This window comes from Leguminivora glycinivorella, chromosome Z (genome assembly GCF_023078275.1).
Source record: "Leguminivora glycinivorella isolate SPB_JAAS2020 chromosome Z, LegGlyc_1.1, whole genome shotgun sequence".
NCBI classification, from domain to species: domain Eukaryota; kingdom Metazoa; phylum Arthropoda; class Insecta; order Lepidoptera; family Tortricidae; genus Leguminivora; species Leguminivora glycinivorella.
This window is the reverse complement of record NC_062998.1, coordinates 41,416,079-41,434,575: the sequence shown is the minus strand read 5'-3', so window position 1 is coordinate 41,434,575 and position 18,497 is coordinate 41,416,079. Positions and strand designations below refer to the sequence as shown.

Here is an 18,497-nt window from a genome sequence, read left to right as displayed (position 1 = left end):
AAGCGGAATATCATTCGCTATGCCCTACCTCCTCGAAGACTGTCTGTTGCCGGCCTTAATCATGATTTAATCCGCTTTTTGAATACTTCAAGCGGAACGTAATAATAATGTTAAGACTTCAGCATATTCCGTGACTTTCGAAATTCGGAACGAACCCCTTATTAAAAAAAAAAAGTAAAGTGACAATAGAAGACCGTGTCAGGGAAAAAGTTTTACAAGTTTATTAAAAATTGAAATAGTTTCGTACAAATAAGTTGTTATATTTTGTAAGATCTAATTGCTATGTATATTATAATATTGTAGCGTAGTATTAATAATCTTTTAATACATTTGAATTATCTTTTAGGTATGTTGTCAAACAAGATGTCTACTCGTAGCAAAACAATATGTACTTATAAGATTATCAAGAATTGGTTATTTTAATTATTCCCTGGGAAGTAGTTTTTACTTAGTAGGAATAAAATTCATCAATGAATTGCCATCAGTACTTAAATATTGCACGATGGCTATTACTAATGATACAGTAAACTTTTGTGATGAAAATAAAAACCTCGATGTAAGTGTTGTGGGAGAGATCAATGGCCTGGAGATAGTAGAAGATACTTCGGATACTGAAGACAGTCCAAAACAGTCGTCGTCAAATGCGGTCGCTGCCGTCGCGAGGCCCAACGTGCCGCCTGTGTTTGGCTCTGTTACCGTCAGCAACTCCGAGAACGTTCAGTTTGGGAATAACACGTATTTCCAAGGTCCCGTTGTCATAAAGCAAATTATTCATAATAAATCTGGCATTGAAAACGTCTCGTATGATAAAACCGATGATGAGAATGTTTCATCACCCCATAAAAAGAAGAAAGATCCTGATGTTGATAATGGTAAGCCTTTCTTTATATATAGTTGCATAATTTAAAACATTTTAGTGAACACAACTCTCATCTCACAGGTAGTCTATGCAGGCGCTTATCAATGAATTTATTGTCAGCAAACTGGACGAATACCAATTAGGTTAAGTTTCTCTTTGTGTGAAACATATGCAAATTAAACTTTAATTGATGAATATGAAAATTTCCTTTAATTTCAAGTGATGGATACAATGTTATTATATAGAATAGACTAAATTGTCTTTTATAACATAATTTATTTGTTTGCAGATATTGCAGATTCTGATAAATTTGTTCTCAAGACATGGCACAAACTTACAATAGCTGTTACTGCCTTAGTGGTACTTATTAGTTGTGCCCTTGTGTTTGGCATTCCTAAAGGGTCAGATGGACCTTTTGATGACAACTCAAGTAAGTTTTTTTATCAATCATTTTCTTCAGTCTTTTCACTACTTCCAACATATCATGACCTAGCTATAGTATTTGTCAACTGGTGAGTCTGTGAGATTTGAAAATTTTCCAAATTACACATATCAGTTTAGCAAAATATTTTTGAAAAATAATATACTTTAATGTAAAATAAAGATTCTTTTTTTGGTTTTATAGGATTATCAGTGCTTAATAGACACTCCATCCAGATCCAAAAAAGTAACTTATCCTAGTTACAAATGCTATAACTTGTACTGACTCTGCGGTAACTAATGATGAGAGATCGGATTTTTGTGCGTCATCTCATACTAAAAGTCACTAAAATGGCGTGTCACTAAGAATGTCGCAAATCCGTCCGATCTCTGCTAATGATACATATGTGCCATACTGAATGTGCAATTCGACAGAAACAGCATGGACAGCTCTATTACACACTTAAAACATAATATATATTGTTTAATATGATTAGGCAGGTTCACACAGAGCAAACAGTATTGAGACAATGTTCTCAAATGTCAAATGTCAATGGATATGTATCCAGCTGGGTTCGACAATATATATCAATGGATATAAATATGCCTTCCATACAAAATGGATATATATCAAAGTCGATATATATTGTAAATATCCAATATTTTGATATTTATTATAAATATCAGATATTATCAAACCCTGGACAATTTAGAATGTACCTCACAGCAGAACATGTGGTTTTCTCGGCTAAGGCATGTCAATATTGTTTGTCTCCCGCATAAGGGCATTGCCTTGCAATGCTTCTCACACTCTGAAAACCTGACTATTTGATTGCATAATGCAACATTATTTATATAACACAATCTGTCATGAAGGGTACTGCATGAAATATTGTATTAGTAAAAGCATGCTGGCCTTGTTGCCTCATTCAAAATATGCCTACTTTGTTCCACAATGCATAATTCTACTTCAATAGTCTGTATAAATGAATGTGTCAGGAAAAATAATAGTAGTGAAGCTCTACTTTAAGTCATGAACCAAGTCAATAAAAAATTATCAGACTGAAACTGATGCAAAGTAGGCATATTTTATGAAATCTGTTTTTTACCGACTTCAAACCAACTGCAATTTTGCTACATCCTGTATGGCAATCAAGTAGTCAAATACTAAGTTTATTACAACTGCAGCATCCATACAAATTGCAGTTGGGTTGCAGTCAGCACAAATAACAGTCTTCTTTTCAATTTTAAATATTTGTTGTTTGAATGTGATTCAACTTTCGTGTTAAAAATAGTGAAATCGCAACCGAGCGCTTGATCATACCGTGTGTGGTATCAAATTAAGGGGCTTTGTGAGTAGTTTATAAATATATATCACATTATAGGACTTTTTCTACTTGATCTAACAAAATATGAGAAAATGTCCAAAAGTGGTAATAATTGTACCGGTGAAGGCTCGTTTTCAAAAAATTGGCAAAAATCAATTATAGCTATTTATAATCACTAAGGCATAACAGCAATTTAAGTAAACGTTGCAGATTAATTTAGTACAATACTTACTTCGATGTGATGTAGATTTTCAAAGAAATTGTCACTTAATTTTAGGTAATTTCTGAAAAAAATTGAATTCGCCTTAGGCTAGTTTACTCTTTTTCAAAAACTTAAAATAAAAATCTAGTCTGAAATGATTGTGGTACAGGATATACGAATTATAAATTTACCCGTTTTAATATTCAAAATTGTCCAAATTTTACAAATAAGATCGACTGATTCAGCTCTATACGTGCGTTTTTCTAAACGTGCATTAGAGAAAAATTCATAATTAATTTAGTGAGTTAGTTTTCAAAAATCCAGTCTTATAAAAATCAAGATAATAAGATGCTCTAACTGGAACTTGAATTAAATAAATCTATTGGATAACGGAAAGTGTAGTATTTCACCGACTAAAACTATCAATTTTACATTCTTTTGACGTTTTTTTTTAAAGCAGCCTTAACTCAATTTGGCGATTTTTTTGGGTTAACATATTTGTAATATCTGGGTGCAAAGAGTTGTGGAACAAAAGGAATCTTATTACCTTTTATAACTATTTTTGCATAGACTTCTGTTTCCCAAACCTTACCCACCCAAGGTGTATGTTTATGTTTATGGGACCACTATTAAGGTTGTTTGTGACACTTACATTTATTTCAGGCAAACTGGTGTCGGGCTCATGTCATGAATACTCATCAGAATTTAGACTGGTTGCGATTGTTGTGACACCACTCATTTCGGCGTGGGTATCGTACTGTCTACTAACCATGAAACTGCGGTTTTCATTTAGCTTCCTAAAGTGGCATGCCGTGAATGGGACAGCTAAAGGCAAACCAAAAGTTATAGGTAATTGTAATTGACTATATTAACAAACTTCAAGCTAAGGATTATTTGTTACAATTGGGTGAACCTGAGACTAACTTGTTCTTGTCACTTGTCTTAATAGTTTCGTTAATATAATGTAGTGCCTGCTGAAGTATTTACTAAAAATAAATAAGTGATATATATAGACTAACTGAAAAACAAGGACGGCCTAACATGATAGAAAATGACAAGAAAAATGTCGTCTCCCCGTCGCCCAATAGAATAGCCCTTAGTCAGCCATACGAGTACCGTTTATTCAACTTTAAAGAATATACTGATGCTAGCTGCACAAGGTGCAGCTTGGCAGGGATCATACTAACCTTCATGTGCCACCAGGTGTATTGATGTTGTGTTTCATTGTTACACTAGTATATGTCGAGGGTTTACTGGTGAAACCCAATAAGTTGAGCAAACTGGTTTTTGAAATTCGAACTATGTGCAATTTCCACAATGTTGTTATTTCAAGGACAAAATAATTCACCAGTAAACCCTGGATGTATAAAGTTCGCTCAGCTCAATAAACAATTTATTAAGGTTGTCTGAAAGAGCATACCGATTCAAAGGAGATTTCAGAGAAAATATGATGGTAGAACATCATGCACTACATTAATTATGTCCCTTTTTGTTCTGACACTGATTAGAATAGCATAAGGGCCGATACAGCAGATCACATAAAACCTGTAGTTGGGTTGCAGACGTTGCAGTCTATGAAATCCGTTTGTATCGGGCCCTACATTCATGCGTTTCCTTGAAATTACGATAGTAATATATTAGTTAAATCTGTATTAGACTATATATCTATTATGTCATATTAGTCATATCATATATATCCGTATGCTGATATGTTCAATTTTATACACTATCAAATTATAACCTTGACAAATTTAAACCTCATTTAAAATTATCTTACCTACATGAATGTACATTGTATAAAAGATCAGTGCCCGGACAGTGAGATATTTAGGTATAAATCATATTTATGGTTACTCCATCATTTTAATAACACATTTATGTACTAATATAAAGTAAATAGGTATGTTACTTTGCTTTTCTGTTTTGTGTGTCATTATCTAACTTTGCCAGACTTATACCTACAAACCATGTCACTAAACGCATGCATGGGTACTTCTTATAAAAACAGTTTACTACACCTAGTTAATGTTAAGATTACTGAAACACAAAAAGACTATTGAAATAGTCGCCGAATCTACATATATTGTGGAAGTGAAATTGGGACAGTCAAGAATGACTTGTTAAAGTTCATACATTCTGTATTAAGCGCGAAAAGTGAAGGATTACGAACGAGAGATTGTTATAAGTCCGACACTAACTAGGCTTTTAGTCGGGCTGTTAATGACTTTATAATTCTTCTACGAACCGTGATATACACAATGATTTCCATCATACTTTCGAAGTAAAAACTAAATTTTAAGCTTAATAATATTTCAATATTGAAACATTTGTCCTCTTGACTTGTACATGTTAGGATTGCCTCCTGTACCTTAAGTTAAAGGAACCACGCATTGCTGTTTTACTATACCGTGAGTGCATGTTTCAGCAGGCGCTAAAGATGACTTACTGATAGCGCCCAATCACCTGAGGATCGTGTCTCGGATGGAGTGGCTGGCGCAGCCGGCGACCGGGCCCCTCGACAAGCTGCGGCTGCCGGCCCCGTGGGTCATCATTAGCCACACGGCTACCAACTTTTGCTACAACCAGGTATTTTATTTAGACATTTTATTTCACATCACACGTACAGCGAAATTTTCACACGCACGGGATCAACCTAAATTGAAAGACACATAGTACTTCACTGAAATAGTTCAGGAGGTTGCATCAGTTTACTTCAAAAATTAGCTTTTTAGTAAACGCGCTAGTCAAGGTTCTGTAAATACATTCTTCCGGATGAGTGCATATATGACGTGTTATTTCGACGTAAGTGCCATTTGTTTCTGGCTATATCTGAAAGGGCAAGCCAAACAAAAACAATTAAACAGGAAGAATGGATATATGCATTATTGTATTTCTTTAGTTTAATGCAATTATTAGGTAGGTACAGAAGGAGGATATTATTAAATAGTATATAAATATGATTGAGTGAAGTAATATGGTTGGTGTTCCAGAGCAGCTGCGTGTACAACGTGCGGCTGGTGCAGGAGTACCACATCGGGTCGCGCGGGTGGTACGACATCGGCTACAACTTCCTCGTAGGCGGCGACGGCTCCGCGTACTACGGCCGCGGCTGGGACCACGTGGGCGCGCACACGCTCGGCTACAACAAGTACAGTATCGGCATCGCCTTCATAGGCACCTTCTCCCAGGAGGCCCCGCCGCAGAAACAACTGGACGCCTGCAAGAAACTCATCGATCTCGGCGTCGCTTCTGGTAAAATTGCCAAAGACTACAAACTGTTCGCCCACAGCCAACTCACTGCGTGGGAGAGCCCGGGGAAGAAGCTCGTAGAAATACTGCACGAGTGGCCACATTTCGTTAAGGACACGAGCCAATTGGAGACTCTCTTGCCTAATTATTGAGTAGAATGTGATTCTTTGCCTGTGCCGGTGTACATTTTCTTGATTGTAAAAGTCGTGATCTGAGTGTGGACCGCGCTCTGTGTAAGTGATAAGGAAGTCCAATGAATATCATTGAGTAGAATGTGATTCTTTGCCTGTGCCAGTGTAAATTTTATTGAATGTAAAATTCGCGATCAGAGTGTGGACCGCACTCTGTGTAAGTGATAAGGAAGTCACAGAAGACAAGAGTGTATGTTACCTAGTCATATTACTAGTTTTGAATTTAATGATTTTAACTCCGTTAAACAATTGTATCATCAACTTCATCAAGTTGTCTCCTATAACTAGTATACTCGCAATAATAGACTAAGGACTGTTCAATTTACTAAGCGGACACTTAAAAATAGCATTTTTTTTCTGCATAGTATAACATCTTATTTAGCTGAATGTTATTAAAACGACAACAAACGTAAATAGATAATATTTAATATGAAAAAAAGAACTTAGTCAAGTACATCGGTAAAAATTTCGGACTTTTATACGGATGCGACGCATGAGTGTCTGCACATCACTTCTTGTTACTTTTCGGCAAGTTGCAGACCACATTCGTTTGAATTCATCATGTAATAATTATCTTCTCGGCTATTTCGTAAGTATGTCTCAACAGTGGTCCAGTACCGCTCAATAGGTCAGAGCTCTGGACAATTGGGTGATAGGCTTCTTTTTGAACAAATTCTATGTTTTTTGGCTTTAGTAGCTCAACTGTCTGACCAGCATAGTGTGCACTTGCTAAATCAGGCCAAAACAAAGGTCCCTCCTTTATATAATGCTTCGGAGAGATGACAAAAAGTCGTATTTAAATGCACTCTTTTCTGTAAAGTTCGCTACCAATGGTACCAGTACCAAAATAAGATACACTCTTAAAGCCACAAGAACAGATTGCCTGCCAAACAAGTACTTTTTTCCCGAATTTATCAATTTTTATGGTTTTCTCCTCATCTGGCATATACTCTCCTACGATATCATTGTGAGACTGGGGTCCCGGTAATGTACTACAGTCAAATTTGACGTACGTTTGTCGTTAATTAAAATGCCATGAGATTTATTCTTTAGCAACATTTTATACAATATTATTAAATTAAAACGGGACTTAATCGCGTAAAACTATATCCTATTATTGCGTATTTGCTAGAGTCAGGACCGAACCACTGGATTGAACTGCATAATCCCAAAGTCCTTTCAACTGAACGTCTTTACTATAGCAGGAAAGTACGTGAAGCGATTGAAATCAGGAAACATCGTAATTTCAATCAAAATGAAGGGCAAGGGATTTCATCTTCGTGGAATCCAGTGATTAGCAAGTGTAAACGTGAGAAAATTTCCCGTCTCATACCATCGGATGTCGTGAGTGTTGTATGTAGGCAGAGTGGCAACCCTAGCGTAAAAGTGACTGATGACAATCAAGTGCGGGTAGTTCGAAAAAACTCGTACAGCTAGAAGATGTTGATACAACTCCCAGCCAGTCTACCCGTGACCACGGACGTAATGTCATGTCCGAAACGTCGGGTTAAATATAAAACGTAAGTTTTACGCGATTAAGTCCCGTTTTAATTGAATAATATGAGTGAAGATCGTGTTAGTTTAAATCAATATATTTTATACAATTTTCCGCACTTTTTTTTTGTATCGCAATTTCTTATCTGCACTTCTCTTCTGCATTTTCTGCTTCTTATGTCTTTATATTATTTATTTCTTTTATACTTTGAACAGTACCTCTAATACGAAATTCAGTAAGAGCGAAAGAGAAGTTTAGTCATAGCTCCGCGCGTGAGACAGAAGATTATGTATGAAATATTAGGTAAATCTGGAGCGCCGCTCCTAGGGACGTTTGACCACAGAGCTATATCAAGATAGAAAGAAAAAGTATCATATTTAGTACCGCGAACGGCAGTCTGCTCGACGATTGGATGTCAAAATTAGTTTTCCATTGCGGTTTTAATTTGACAAGCTCGATTTGGCGTGCGTTCAAAACAAACGACCTATAAACATGAAATAAATGCTAGAATAATGTGTATATATAATGATTGTAATGAAAATAAATTGATTTGTTCTTATTAGAGTACGAGCGATGTAAAAATAAGCCATGAATTCAAACTGTCGAGTCAATTCACATTTGTGGTATCAAGTATTTATCTATTTATTCAACAGATTAAAAAGTATGCAACACAAATTAAATTACAAAAAATTAAACTAACTTATATTATAAATATTCTAAACTACATTAATAATTAACTAGCATAATCCAATCATAATAAGAACACCAATAAATGCGAAATGTTACACGATCGGTCTCCCTGTCAACCGCCAAGCTTTTTCCTTCTATCTCGATATAGGTCTGTGGGTTTGTCCTTGATTACCGTCTCGGTTGCATCGCGCAGGCGCGAAATGCGTCGCGGTCATCCGCGAGCCGCGTATTTCGCGCGCTATTTTGTTAATTGTTAGTAAACAATAGATAAACAAGTTTTATTTTAAGGCATGCGCGGGAATACAATTTTGCCTTGTTTTGAAACCGTTTAAATTGTTTTTATTGCAAGTGTGTGAGAATGGATGGATACAATAATATGTGACATTTATAAAAGAGTGTGAAAAAACTTTTGCAACGCGATTAGAATTAAAAGCTAAAGGACCACCGCGGCCCGACCTTAAACTTACGCAAATATGTTTTTTCAAAAACCAAAATTTTACACGTGTTTTTAAAACGGAACAGTATGAAAATGTAGGACCTTGGGACTTACGATGATTATTTGGGTGAACACCCACAAATTACAGCCGCGAGCCGCCTCTGAACAGTACCTACACTAATGCCTACTTTTTTTTGCAATTTGGTGAACCGATACATAGAGTATATTGAATAGAATTCGATTGCAGCGCCATCTATTGTTAGTTTACGGCAACTTTTCATGTGACTTTCCACGCCTGCAGGTACCTTATGGCATATTAAGCATGTGGGTCCTTTAGACATGGAACGCCACATATTTATGGCGGGCTTTTTAAATAGGATTGATTTTTGCATTTTGAGGCTATGTTCAGATGAACAAGCGGCGATGCGCGATTTTCTCACCGCGCGGTTTAAGATTGTAACAAAATTGTGTACGTATACGTATGACCGCGCGTTGCCGCGCGTGATCAGTCATGTAAACAGCACATTTGATTTTGTAACAATTGTTTACCGTGCGGGCGGCGAAAAAACCGCGCGTCGCCGCGCGATCACCTGAACTTAGCCTGAGTCTGAGCGAACAGAACCCGATTACAGTTATCATGTGTGTAGTAAGGCGGCGGAATTAAAAAAGTCGTCTAGTTTTGAAGTTGACGTGACTGGAGAGTATACTGCTGACAAGTGGTATCGTTGTGATCGGTAGTCTTTACTGAGTGCGAAAAAATGACTTGTCGCATTCTCAGACTGTGGGGGGGTTAACTATGACGTCACAAAAACCGCGGTCCCGGGTTTCAGGTTTTTGCCAATTTGTCTAGAACCCCTTATTCAATTTTGAAAGATGAGGTGTCGATTGAAAGCGTATTACACGCTGATTAAGATTTCTTATATGTGAAAAATATAGTTTTGTTAGTTATTTTTTTATTAACAATAATGCAAAAAAAAAACTTTTTTTGACTCTCTTTTTTGACTTTTGTGACTCAAAAAGACAATGAAAACGGCCACTTAGCTAAAAAATATGTTAAATAAATCATTTAGCTACAATATTAAGCTATCCGTTTTTTTTTTAAATTTCTTCAATCGGATAATAAATAATCAAACTACAAGCATATTAACCGCATTCGAGGCACACAGTTTGACACGCGTTCCCATACATTCGGCGTCAAACAAGTACACTTCGCGCAAATATTCGTTTCAAGCAAATACAGCTCTAATCTTATTTATCGTAGCCTATCAATATTGGTATCATTTCAAAGTACAATTAAAGTCCTTTAAGAAACAATATCTACCATTTTCTTAAAATCAATAATCGCCAGTCTATGGTGGTTACAAAGAAAAAAAGCGGGGATGCGATTTGAGTGGTTCCCTAGGTTTGATACCCTAGACGAGTTTAAAAGGGGAGGTAAAGGTGACATATGGGTTGTTCTCTGGCCTGAAAGCTACACAGAGGGCCAGGGAAGGAAAAACTAGGGTTTAAGTTTAGTTTTAAGTTATTTTTTCTTTTATTTGTTGATTTTATTTTGTTTAATTTTTTTTGTAATTTTATCAAGAATACACGTTGGTTTCTTTCGCTGAAAATTCCCTTTTTTATGAGATATGTGATGAATTTCATGGCATTTTCCGATAAACATTATAGGTAGGACCGTAGTCCAATCGTTTTGATTTTACGATTACTTTTTAATACTGGGTCAAAAAACCGCACCTCTCAGTCGTTTGAGTTCAATATTATATAAGTAAAAGTATGACTGTGTGGCCTTATTTAAAAGTTAATTTTAGTCTCTATCAGAAAATGCCATAGAATTCATCACATTTTTCATAAAAAAGGGAATTTTCAGCAAAAGAAACCCACGTGTATTCTGGGTAAAATTACAAAATAATTAAACACAATAAAATCAACAAATAAAGGAAAAAATAACTTAAAACTAAACTAAAACCCTAGTTTTTCCTCCTCTGACTCTCCGTGTAACTTTCAGGTGAGAAAACGAGCCATATGTCACCTTTACCTCCCCTTTTAAACTCGTCTAGGGTTGACACACCTAAGGAAGCACTCACATCGCATCCTCACTTTTTTCTTTGTAACTACCGTAGATTGGCGATTATTGATTTTAAGCAAATGGTAGACATTGTTTCTTAAAGGACTTTAGTTGTACTTTCCAATGATACTAATATTGATAGGTTACGATGAATAACATTAGAGGTATATCTGCTTGAAACGAATTTAGCGCGCGGTGTAATTTGTTTGACGCCGAATGTATGGGAACGCGTGTCAAGCGGTACTTGCCGCCTACGGGTATGTGCTTTTAGTTTGCTTGTTTATTATCTGATCAAAGAAATTTAAAAAGTAACGGATAGCTTAATAATGTGGCTAAATAAGATAAGATAAGATAAAATTTATTTCATAGAAAAATATCTAAAATTAAAACAATTACAATTCTCTTAAATAAATAAATGATTTAAATAACATATTTTTTATCTAAGAGTCCTTTTTATTGCCTTTTTTGTGTGACAAAAGTAAAAAAACCGGCCAAGAGCATGTCGGGCCACGCTCAGTGTAGGGTTCCGTAGTTTTCCGTATTTTTCTCAAAAACTACTAAACCTATCAAGTTCAAAACAATTTTCCTAGAAAGTCTTTATAAAGTTCTACTTTTGTGATTTTTTTCATATTTTTTAAACACATGGTTCAAAAATTAGAGGGGGGGGGCGCACTTTTTTTTCCTTAAGGAGTGATTATTTTCGAAAATATTAATATTATCAATAAACGATCATAGTAAACCCTTATTCATTTTTAAATACCTATCCAACAATATATCACACGCTGGGGTTGGAATGAAAAAAAATATCAGCCCCCACTTTACATGTAGGGGGGGTACCCTAATAAAACATTTTTTTCCATTTTTTATTTTTGCACTTTGTTGGTGTGATTGATATACATATTGGTACCAAATTTCAGCTTTCTAGTGCTAACGGTTACTGAGATTATCCGCGGACGGACGGACGGACGGACGGACAGACAGACATGGCGAAACTATAAGGGTTCCTAGTTGACTACGGAACCCTAAAAAAAAGACAGCCAAAAAAAAATATTTTTGCATTATTATTAATAAAAAATTAACTACAAAACTATACTTTTAACGTGATACCAAATCTTAAAGGGTACTGTATAAGCTTTCAAATGACACCTCATTTGACAAAATCGGATAAGGGTTCTTAGTCAAATTTAAACCCGGGACCGCGATCTTTGTGACGTCATAGTTAACCCCCCCACAGTCTGAGAATGCGACAAGTCAGTTTTTCGTACTCAGTAAAGTCTACCCATCACGACGATACTACTTGTCAGCAGTATACTCTCCAGTCACATCAACTTTTTCCGAGACCCTCTGGCCGCTCTACTATGTGAACCTTCAATGCATTTCTCACCAGGAAACTGCTAGAGAAGTTCACACAATGATGTAACCTAGTGCAGTTTGCCTAGATCAGTAGGAAATCAGGAATATAATAAAACAATACCGCAGGGGAATCGTTTTTAGTAATTTATTTTAAAATATGTTTTATAGTTGGTGGTGGTACTACTTAGCTTCAAAAACAAGGAAGGAACAAGGCGAAAGCTTTTAGAGAATGATTTCTCCTATTGTGTCTTAATTACTTCAAGCACAGTGTTTCCTACCGACAAATTTTCACCACACCAACACGAGCAATAAACTAACTGTAAAAAACATTTCACCAATTAAATAAACATTTACAATTCAAAATCATCACTTAAAGGTACATAGATCAGTCAATGAATGCTCAAAAGGGGGGTCTAGGTGGAATGGCCGAAAGCAGAAAGTTTCACTACGGGATGTTATTAGGGGTAGTCAGGAGACATACATACTAAAAGTTCTCGGACTTTGGACGTGAGCTCGAAGAGGGGGGGATGAAAAAAGGTCCCATTTTTTGGTTTTTTGCTCATATTTCAAAAACTTTGCGTCATACGAAATTTTGGTTTACTACACTTTGAAAGCTTATAAAATTCTCTATAACTTTGATCCAGAAACTTTTTTTCCATTCTCAACTATTATCTAGGTATGAGCTCCTAAAAACTGTTAATTTTTTAAAAATCGTTTCCCCCCCCACTTTTTGCTTCATACATTGCTCCATATCTTGAAAAATATTTATCTTAGACAAAAGTTTTCTTGAAAAATCTTGTAGATCATTCAAATACCTTTTATAATATGTGTACATATGCTTCTGGGTCATGTACCGTTGAATAATTATACGACTTTAAAACGAAATGAAACAACAAATGTATGTGATAGTTAAACGTGTAAAATATGTATTTCATGAACATGATTGTATTACGATGCTGTATAAATGCATTCACACAACAGGTAACAATACAATTAGCTGTATATAAAGGCCTTCTCACACCCACATCTACCACTACTACAATCTGTGGTGCACCGGCAAAATATTGACTTCAGTATTTCTTCCGGAGCTGGTACTTTGGTTTGCACAGGAATCAGTAAGTTGCTTTCGTTGCGTGCCATCCCCATTCATCATCCTCCTTGCGTTATCCCGGCATTTGCCACGGCTCATGGGAACCTGGGGTCCACTTTGACAACTAATCCCAAGATTTGGCGTAGGCACTAGTTTTACGAAAGCGACTGCCTTCTTACTTTCCAACCCGAAGGGTAACTAGGACATATTGGAATTAGTCCGGTTTCCTCACGATGTTTTCCTTCACCGAAAAGCGACTGGCAAATATCAAATGACATTTCGCACATAAGTTCAGAAAAAAATCATTGGTATATTAGCGAGGGAGATAAAAAAAGTGTGGAATACTAATACAACTAACTAACTTAGTTTCAGTGGTAAAAACTGCAAATAACAGCTTAAGTTACAATTATGTCCTAACTCTTAAAAGTTTTCTACTACTATTCTACTTTAAATCAAATTTTAACGTAAAAAAAAGGTTTTTCTTGACGAATACTGGACCAAGTGCGCTAAAATACTCGTACTCTTAGATCTAGAAATCAAGTACTCTTAGATCATAAACTGTTATAAATTTGAAATTCTCATGAATGCAGAAATAACATCATTGATTTCGTTAAAACAAATCCAAATTTTTATGTTATTACGTGAACAAGTATGTTAGTTATGTTACTTTGTACCTTTGAACGGCTCTCCTCTGTAAAATCATGAGTTTACACTTGCCTCAGTATCCTTAGGAGGTATGGATATAACTTACACGTGTTTTAATTTACTCGCTGCCTCTTTGGGCGGGATGATACTAATCGGTCTTCTTTGTTTGTTTGAAATGCTGTCGGTCTCACACCTTACTACTGTCAACACTGCAATTCTCTATTATAACCTTGTGTGTTACTGTGTTTGTTGTCCCAAATAAATCAAACAAATTGAAACTGTTTCTTCCATGTCATCTGGATCAGATGTGACAACTGTATCTTAGACAATATCCTCCCCGCCGTTATCATCAGTGTCTCCCTCTATCCTGGGGGTGTCGTTGACTTTCGATCCGGAGGTTGCGGGTTCGAACCCGGCTCGTACCAATGACTTTTTTCTGAACTTATGTGCGAAATGTCATTTGATATTTGCCAGTCGCTTGAAGGAAAACATCGCGAGGAAACCGGACTAATTCCAATGAGTTCTAGTTACCCTTCGGGTTGGAAAGTCAGATGGCAGTCGCTTGCGTAAAACTAGTGCCTACGCCAAATCTTGGGATTAGTTGTCAAAGTGAACCCCAAGCTCCCATGAGCCGTGGCAAATGCCGGGATGATGAATGGGGATGGGCACGGAACGAAAGCAACTTACTGATTCCTGTGCAAACCAAAGTACCAGCTGCTCCGGAAGAAATACTGTTAATATTTTGCCGGTGCACTACAGATTGTAGTAGTGGTAGATGTGGGTGTGAGAAGGCCTTTATGTACAGCTAATTGTATTGTTACCTGTTGTGTGAATGCATTTATACAGCATCGTAATACAATCATGTTCATGAAATACATATTTTACACGTTTGTCACATACATTTGTTGTTTTATTTCGTTTTAAAGTCGTATAATTATTCAACAGTACATGACCCAGAAGCATATGTACACATATTATGAAAGGTATTTGAATGATCTACAAGATTTTTCAAGAAAACTTTTGTCTAAGATAAATATTTTTCAAGATATGGAGCAATGTATGAAGCAAAAAGTGGGAGGAAAACGATTTTTAAAAAATTAACAGTTTTTAGGAGCTCATACCTAGATAATAGTTGAGAATAGAAAAAAAGTTTCTAGATAAAAGTTATAGAGAATTTTATAAGCTTTCAATGTGTAGTAAACCAAAATTTCGTATGACGCAAAGTTTTTGAAATATGAGCAAAAAACCAAAAAATGGGACCTTTTTCATCCCCCCCTCTTCGAGCTCACGTCCAAAGTCCGAGGACTTTTAGTATGTATGTCTCCTGACTACCCCTAACAACATCCCGTAGTGAAACTTTCTGCTTTCGGCCATTCCATCTAGGATCGTTCATTGACCAAGCTAACATTCTACCAGTAGTTTAGAACATCAATTTAAAATTTTAATCAAATTACTTTGCACTCTTATGATTGAAATGCACCTTTCTTATCAGTTTTCGAAGAATCAAGAAAGAGAGAGAGAGAGAGAGTGGGTGTGGTGAAAAGAAGATGTTCAACGATTAGAGCATTTTCTGCGTTTTAAATAATAACTCCTCGTCATCTCTCGCATTCGGTCTTCTGGGTCGAAGTCGGACCGCGTTCCTTTTAATAATTTGTTACTATCTTTACACCAGTGATGTAAGAAGAAAGTACAAGATAAGTCTACTATTTGTTTCATTAAGATATGTTCATGTTGAGCACATTTTATAAAATTAAAATTTACTACTATATTTATAACTTCTTGTAAGTATTTTTTTATATTTTCCATATCACAGTCCGTTTTCAACACATTTATGATGGATCTTGGATGTTGGAAAAACACTCAACTAAAGCATCAGATGGATAAGACATATTATATATGATTTTCCTTTATTAAATTCTTTTAATTGAATGTAACTGCTGCTTTTATCGCAGTCATAAAGACAACTGTTACATGTCTTGCAGTCTTTAAATATAAATTAACTTTTTCTTAATATATTGGCAGGGTGCAAAGCGGGTGGAGGGGGTAGCTAAAACGATCACAGCGCTTACTACGGCCAAAATAGACATCTTTGTCGCTGACTTACGCTGTCAAATCCATATTGCAGTAAACATTTTCATATCGTTTTTGAGATAAATTTAATATGGGCCTAGTAAAATATGTTATGCTGAATTGTAATGACTCCAAGCAAAATAGCGACTAAATTCTAGCTATTTCCAAGACCGTGGTGGAAACGAAACCACCGTTTAAGTGGAAGAAAAGTGATGACCTCTGAAGTTTTACTTAAAGTGCGTATTCATTTGATACAAGTATTGAATTGAATTTACGGTGAATTTGTAGTGCCAACTTTATTGGAGGTAGAAAAGCCAATGTGGAAGCCAATCCCAGTTATGTTCCAAAATCATTTGAGTTGTTTCCTCGTGTGTGCACCTGTGTACAAATCGAAACGGATTGACGAAAATGCCTAAATATCGAGGTTTCGATGGGACGAAGGAGCAGCAATAGAAGCAGAAGCAGACCATCCACTAAAGGCTTATCACATTTTAAATAAAATTCCTGAGAACTTATTTCATCCCATTCATGATTACATATTTAAATTTTGATGTGATATCTGGTAAACCTCCAATATTTTCAAGTAAATGAAACAAGTTTTTGTAATGTATATTATAAGTAATTAAAAGTTATTATAGAGTTTGTTTTTACTTTAAAATAAACCCTGTACCCTGTAAATGATATTATTTTATAATACCTACAGCGTTAGCCTATGAAAATGACATAGCATATTAGCAGAGCAGTGAACTGATCAACAAAAGCCAATGATTTATTTATACTTTATTGCACATAAGTAGGTACAAATGGTGGAATAATGTCCTCAATCTCTAGAAAATGACCAGCTAGCACCAATTTCTTGCCTTTATTTATCGTCTCTGGTTGCTCAAATGATTTCGTGAGTGATTGGCACAAAACCACGTTTTAGTCACCAGTTTATTAATTTCTCACTGAAAACAACAATTTTAATGTTATTGGCGATAATGTTATAACCATCACCGTCCAAAATTGTCTAATACAGTAAAATAACACAAGATTTCATTAATTTTTTCACAATGTTTACTTACTTCTCGCTTGACAGCGGCGACAATATTGTCTATAATGGCCACCTGTCACGTGGCGTGTCGTCGCGCACGGTCCCAATAGCCCGTTACATATTCAATCTGAGACAAAATTTTTATATCATTTTTTTTATTATTTATGCTTACCAAGACATGATCACTGATATGGTCAAAATTAATGTCATAATTTGTATCCTCCCGGGGGCGTGAAGGTACAGGTTTTTCAAAAAATATTTTACTTAATGATTTGAACGCGCGTCCCTGGTCTTTCTCACAATTATATCCGGGTGAATTTAAATTATTAATTAACAGTGCTGCAAAAGCTACCTCAAAATGAACGCAAGTTGGGTTATTACTTCTTGCGCCGTGGCTTCTCACACAGCCAAAAAAATTTTCTATGGGATCTTGGTTGAAGTGGCACAACCATATAGATTTAATCTCGTTGCTTTTCAAAAAGAACATTTCTCAAATATTCTAAATTTTCCAATGTACGTTGCCAATTTGGCACGGTCGAAACGTGACTTTTTTTTCCTTGGGGTGTCACAAACTTCATTGTTTTCAAGACGTCTTTACTTTTTGTCCATACCGCCTGATGCTTAGAATTAGGTGTGAGTGGACCCAGCAAGTCTTTGCCAGGCCTCTTCTTTTGATTGATAAATCCTCCGTTGACAGAATCGAAGAGTTCATCAAAAAATAATAACATCGGCCGTTTCCTTACTTGACGGATCAAGTATACCTTTCTCTGAAATAGAATGATAAGATTATATTGTAACATCGGCTCAAAGAAAATAACTACAGAATGAAGCATATCTAAATAAGAATAAAATATTTTTACTAAAGTGCAATGTGTGATATAGGTAGGGAATAAGAAAAATGTCTAATTTTCATGTTATAAATGCTGTATCTACTGCTCAATCGGGGCGCTGAGCTACTGAGCTGTAACTGTATTGTGAACTTCGTCAAACCGATGTTTGAAGTCTGATGCGTGAATTAAAAAAAAAGTGTCTTCTATGCTGTTGTGATGTGATAAACAAATTGAATACAACAAGTTACTTGGTTTACATTTACCTGCTAAATATCCCATATTGATGGCGACTGAACTGCTCAGCAGTTGTGTTGCATATTTGACTTTCATTTTGGGAATTTTCTTTGGGTCGACATGCAGTTCCGTTAACTTGGGTCGACATGCAGTTCCGTTAATTAATCTTATGCCTTTGTACGCTGGATTTTACTCGTACAATTTTGTGATATGTTCCCACTTTGCAGTTTTATTTTCGTTATCAATTATACATGTTAAATTTTTTGTTATTAAATTGTTTCGAATATTTTTTATAACATGTGGAGGG

The 18,497-nt window shown here is 35.8% G+C and overlaps 1 protein-coding gene across 4 annotated transcripts; it reads left to right on the top strand.

Annotated features, from left to right (window-relative positions):
* The first annotated feature begins 204 nt into the window (after positions 1-204).
* Positions 205-7,379, top strand: LOC125241169 (peptidoglycan-recognition protein LE-like). Of its 4 annotated transcripts, none has more exons than XM_048149516.1 (6): positions 205-266; positions 347-872; positions 1,149-1,289; positions 3,473-3,658; positions 5,238-5,395; positions 5,800-7,379. In XM_048149516.1, exons 2-6 carry the CDS (start codon positions 503-505, stop codon positions 6,208-6,210), a joined length of 1,266 nt encoding a protein of 421 aa, XP_048005473.1. In that variant the 5' UTR covers positions 205-266; positions 347-502; the 3' UTR covers positions 6,211-7,379. The 4 variants fall into 4 exon arrangements, with proteins under 4 accessions (XP_048005473.1, XP_048005472.1, XP_048005475.1 ...); XM_048149515.1 differs by having other exon boundaries at positions 5,235-5,395; XM_048149518.1 differs by lacking the exon at positions 3,473-3,658.
* Positions 7,380-18,497: the final 11,118 nt, after the last annotated feature.

Excerpts from the sequence above, each read along its gene's own strand:
- LOC125241169 (XM_048149515.1), top strand. The coding sequence starts at position 503 with ATGGCTATTACTAATGATACAGTAAACTTTTGTGATGAAAATAAAAAC. Across the intron at positions 873-1,148 it reads AGATCCTGATGTTGATAATG|ATATTGCAGATTCTGATAAA; the intron begins GTAAGCCTTTCT and ends ATTTGTTTGCAG. Across the intron at positions 1,290-3,472 it reads ACCTTTTGATGACAACTCAA|GCAAACTGGTGTCGGGCTCA; the intron begins GTAAGTTTTTTT and ends CATTTATTTCAG.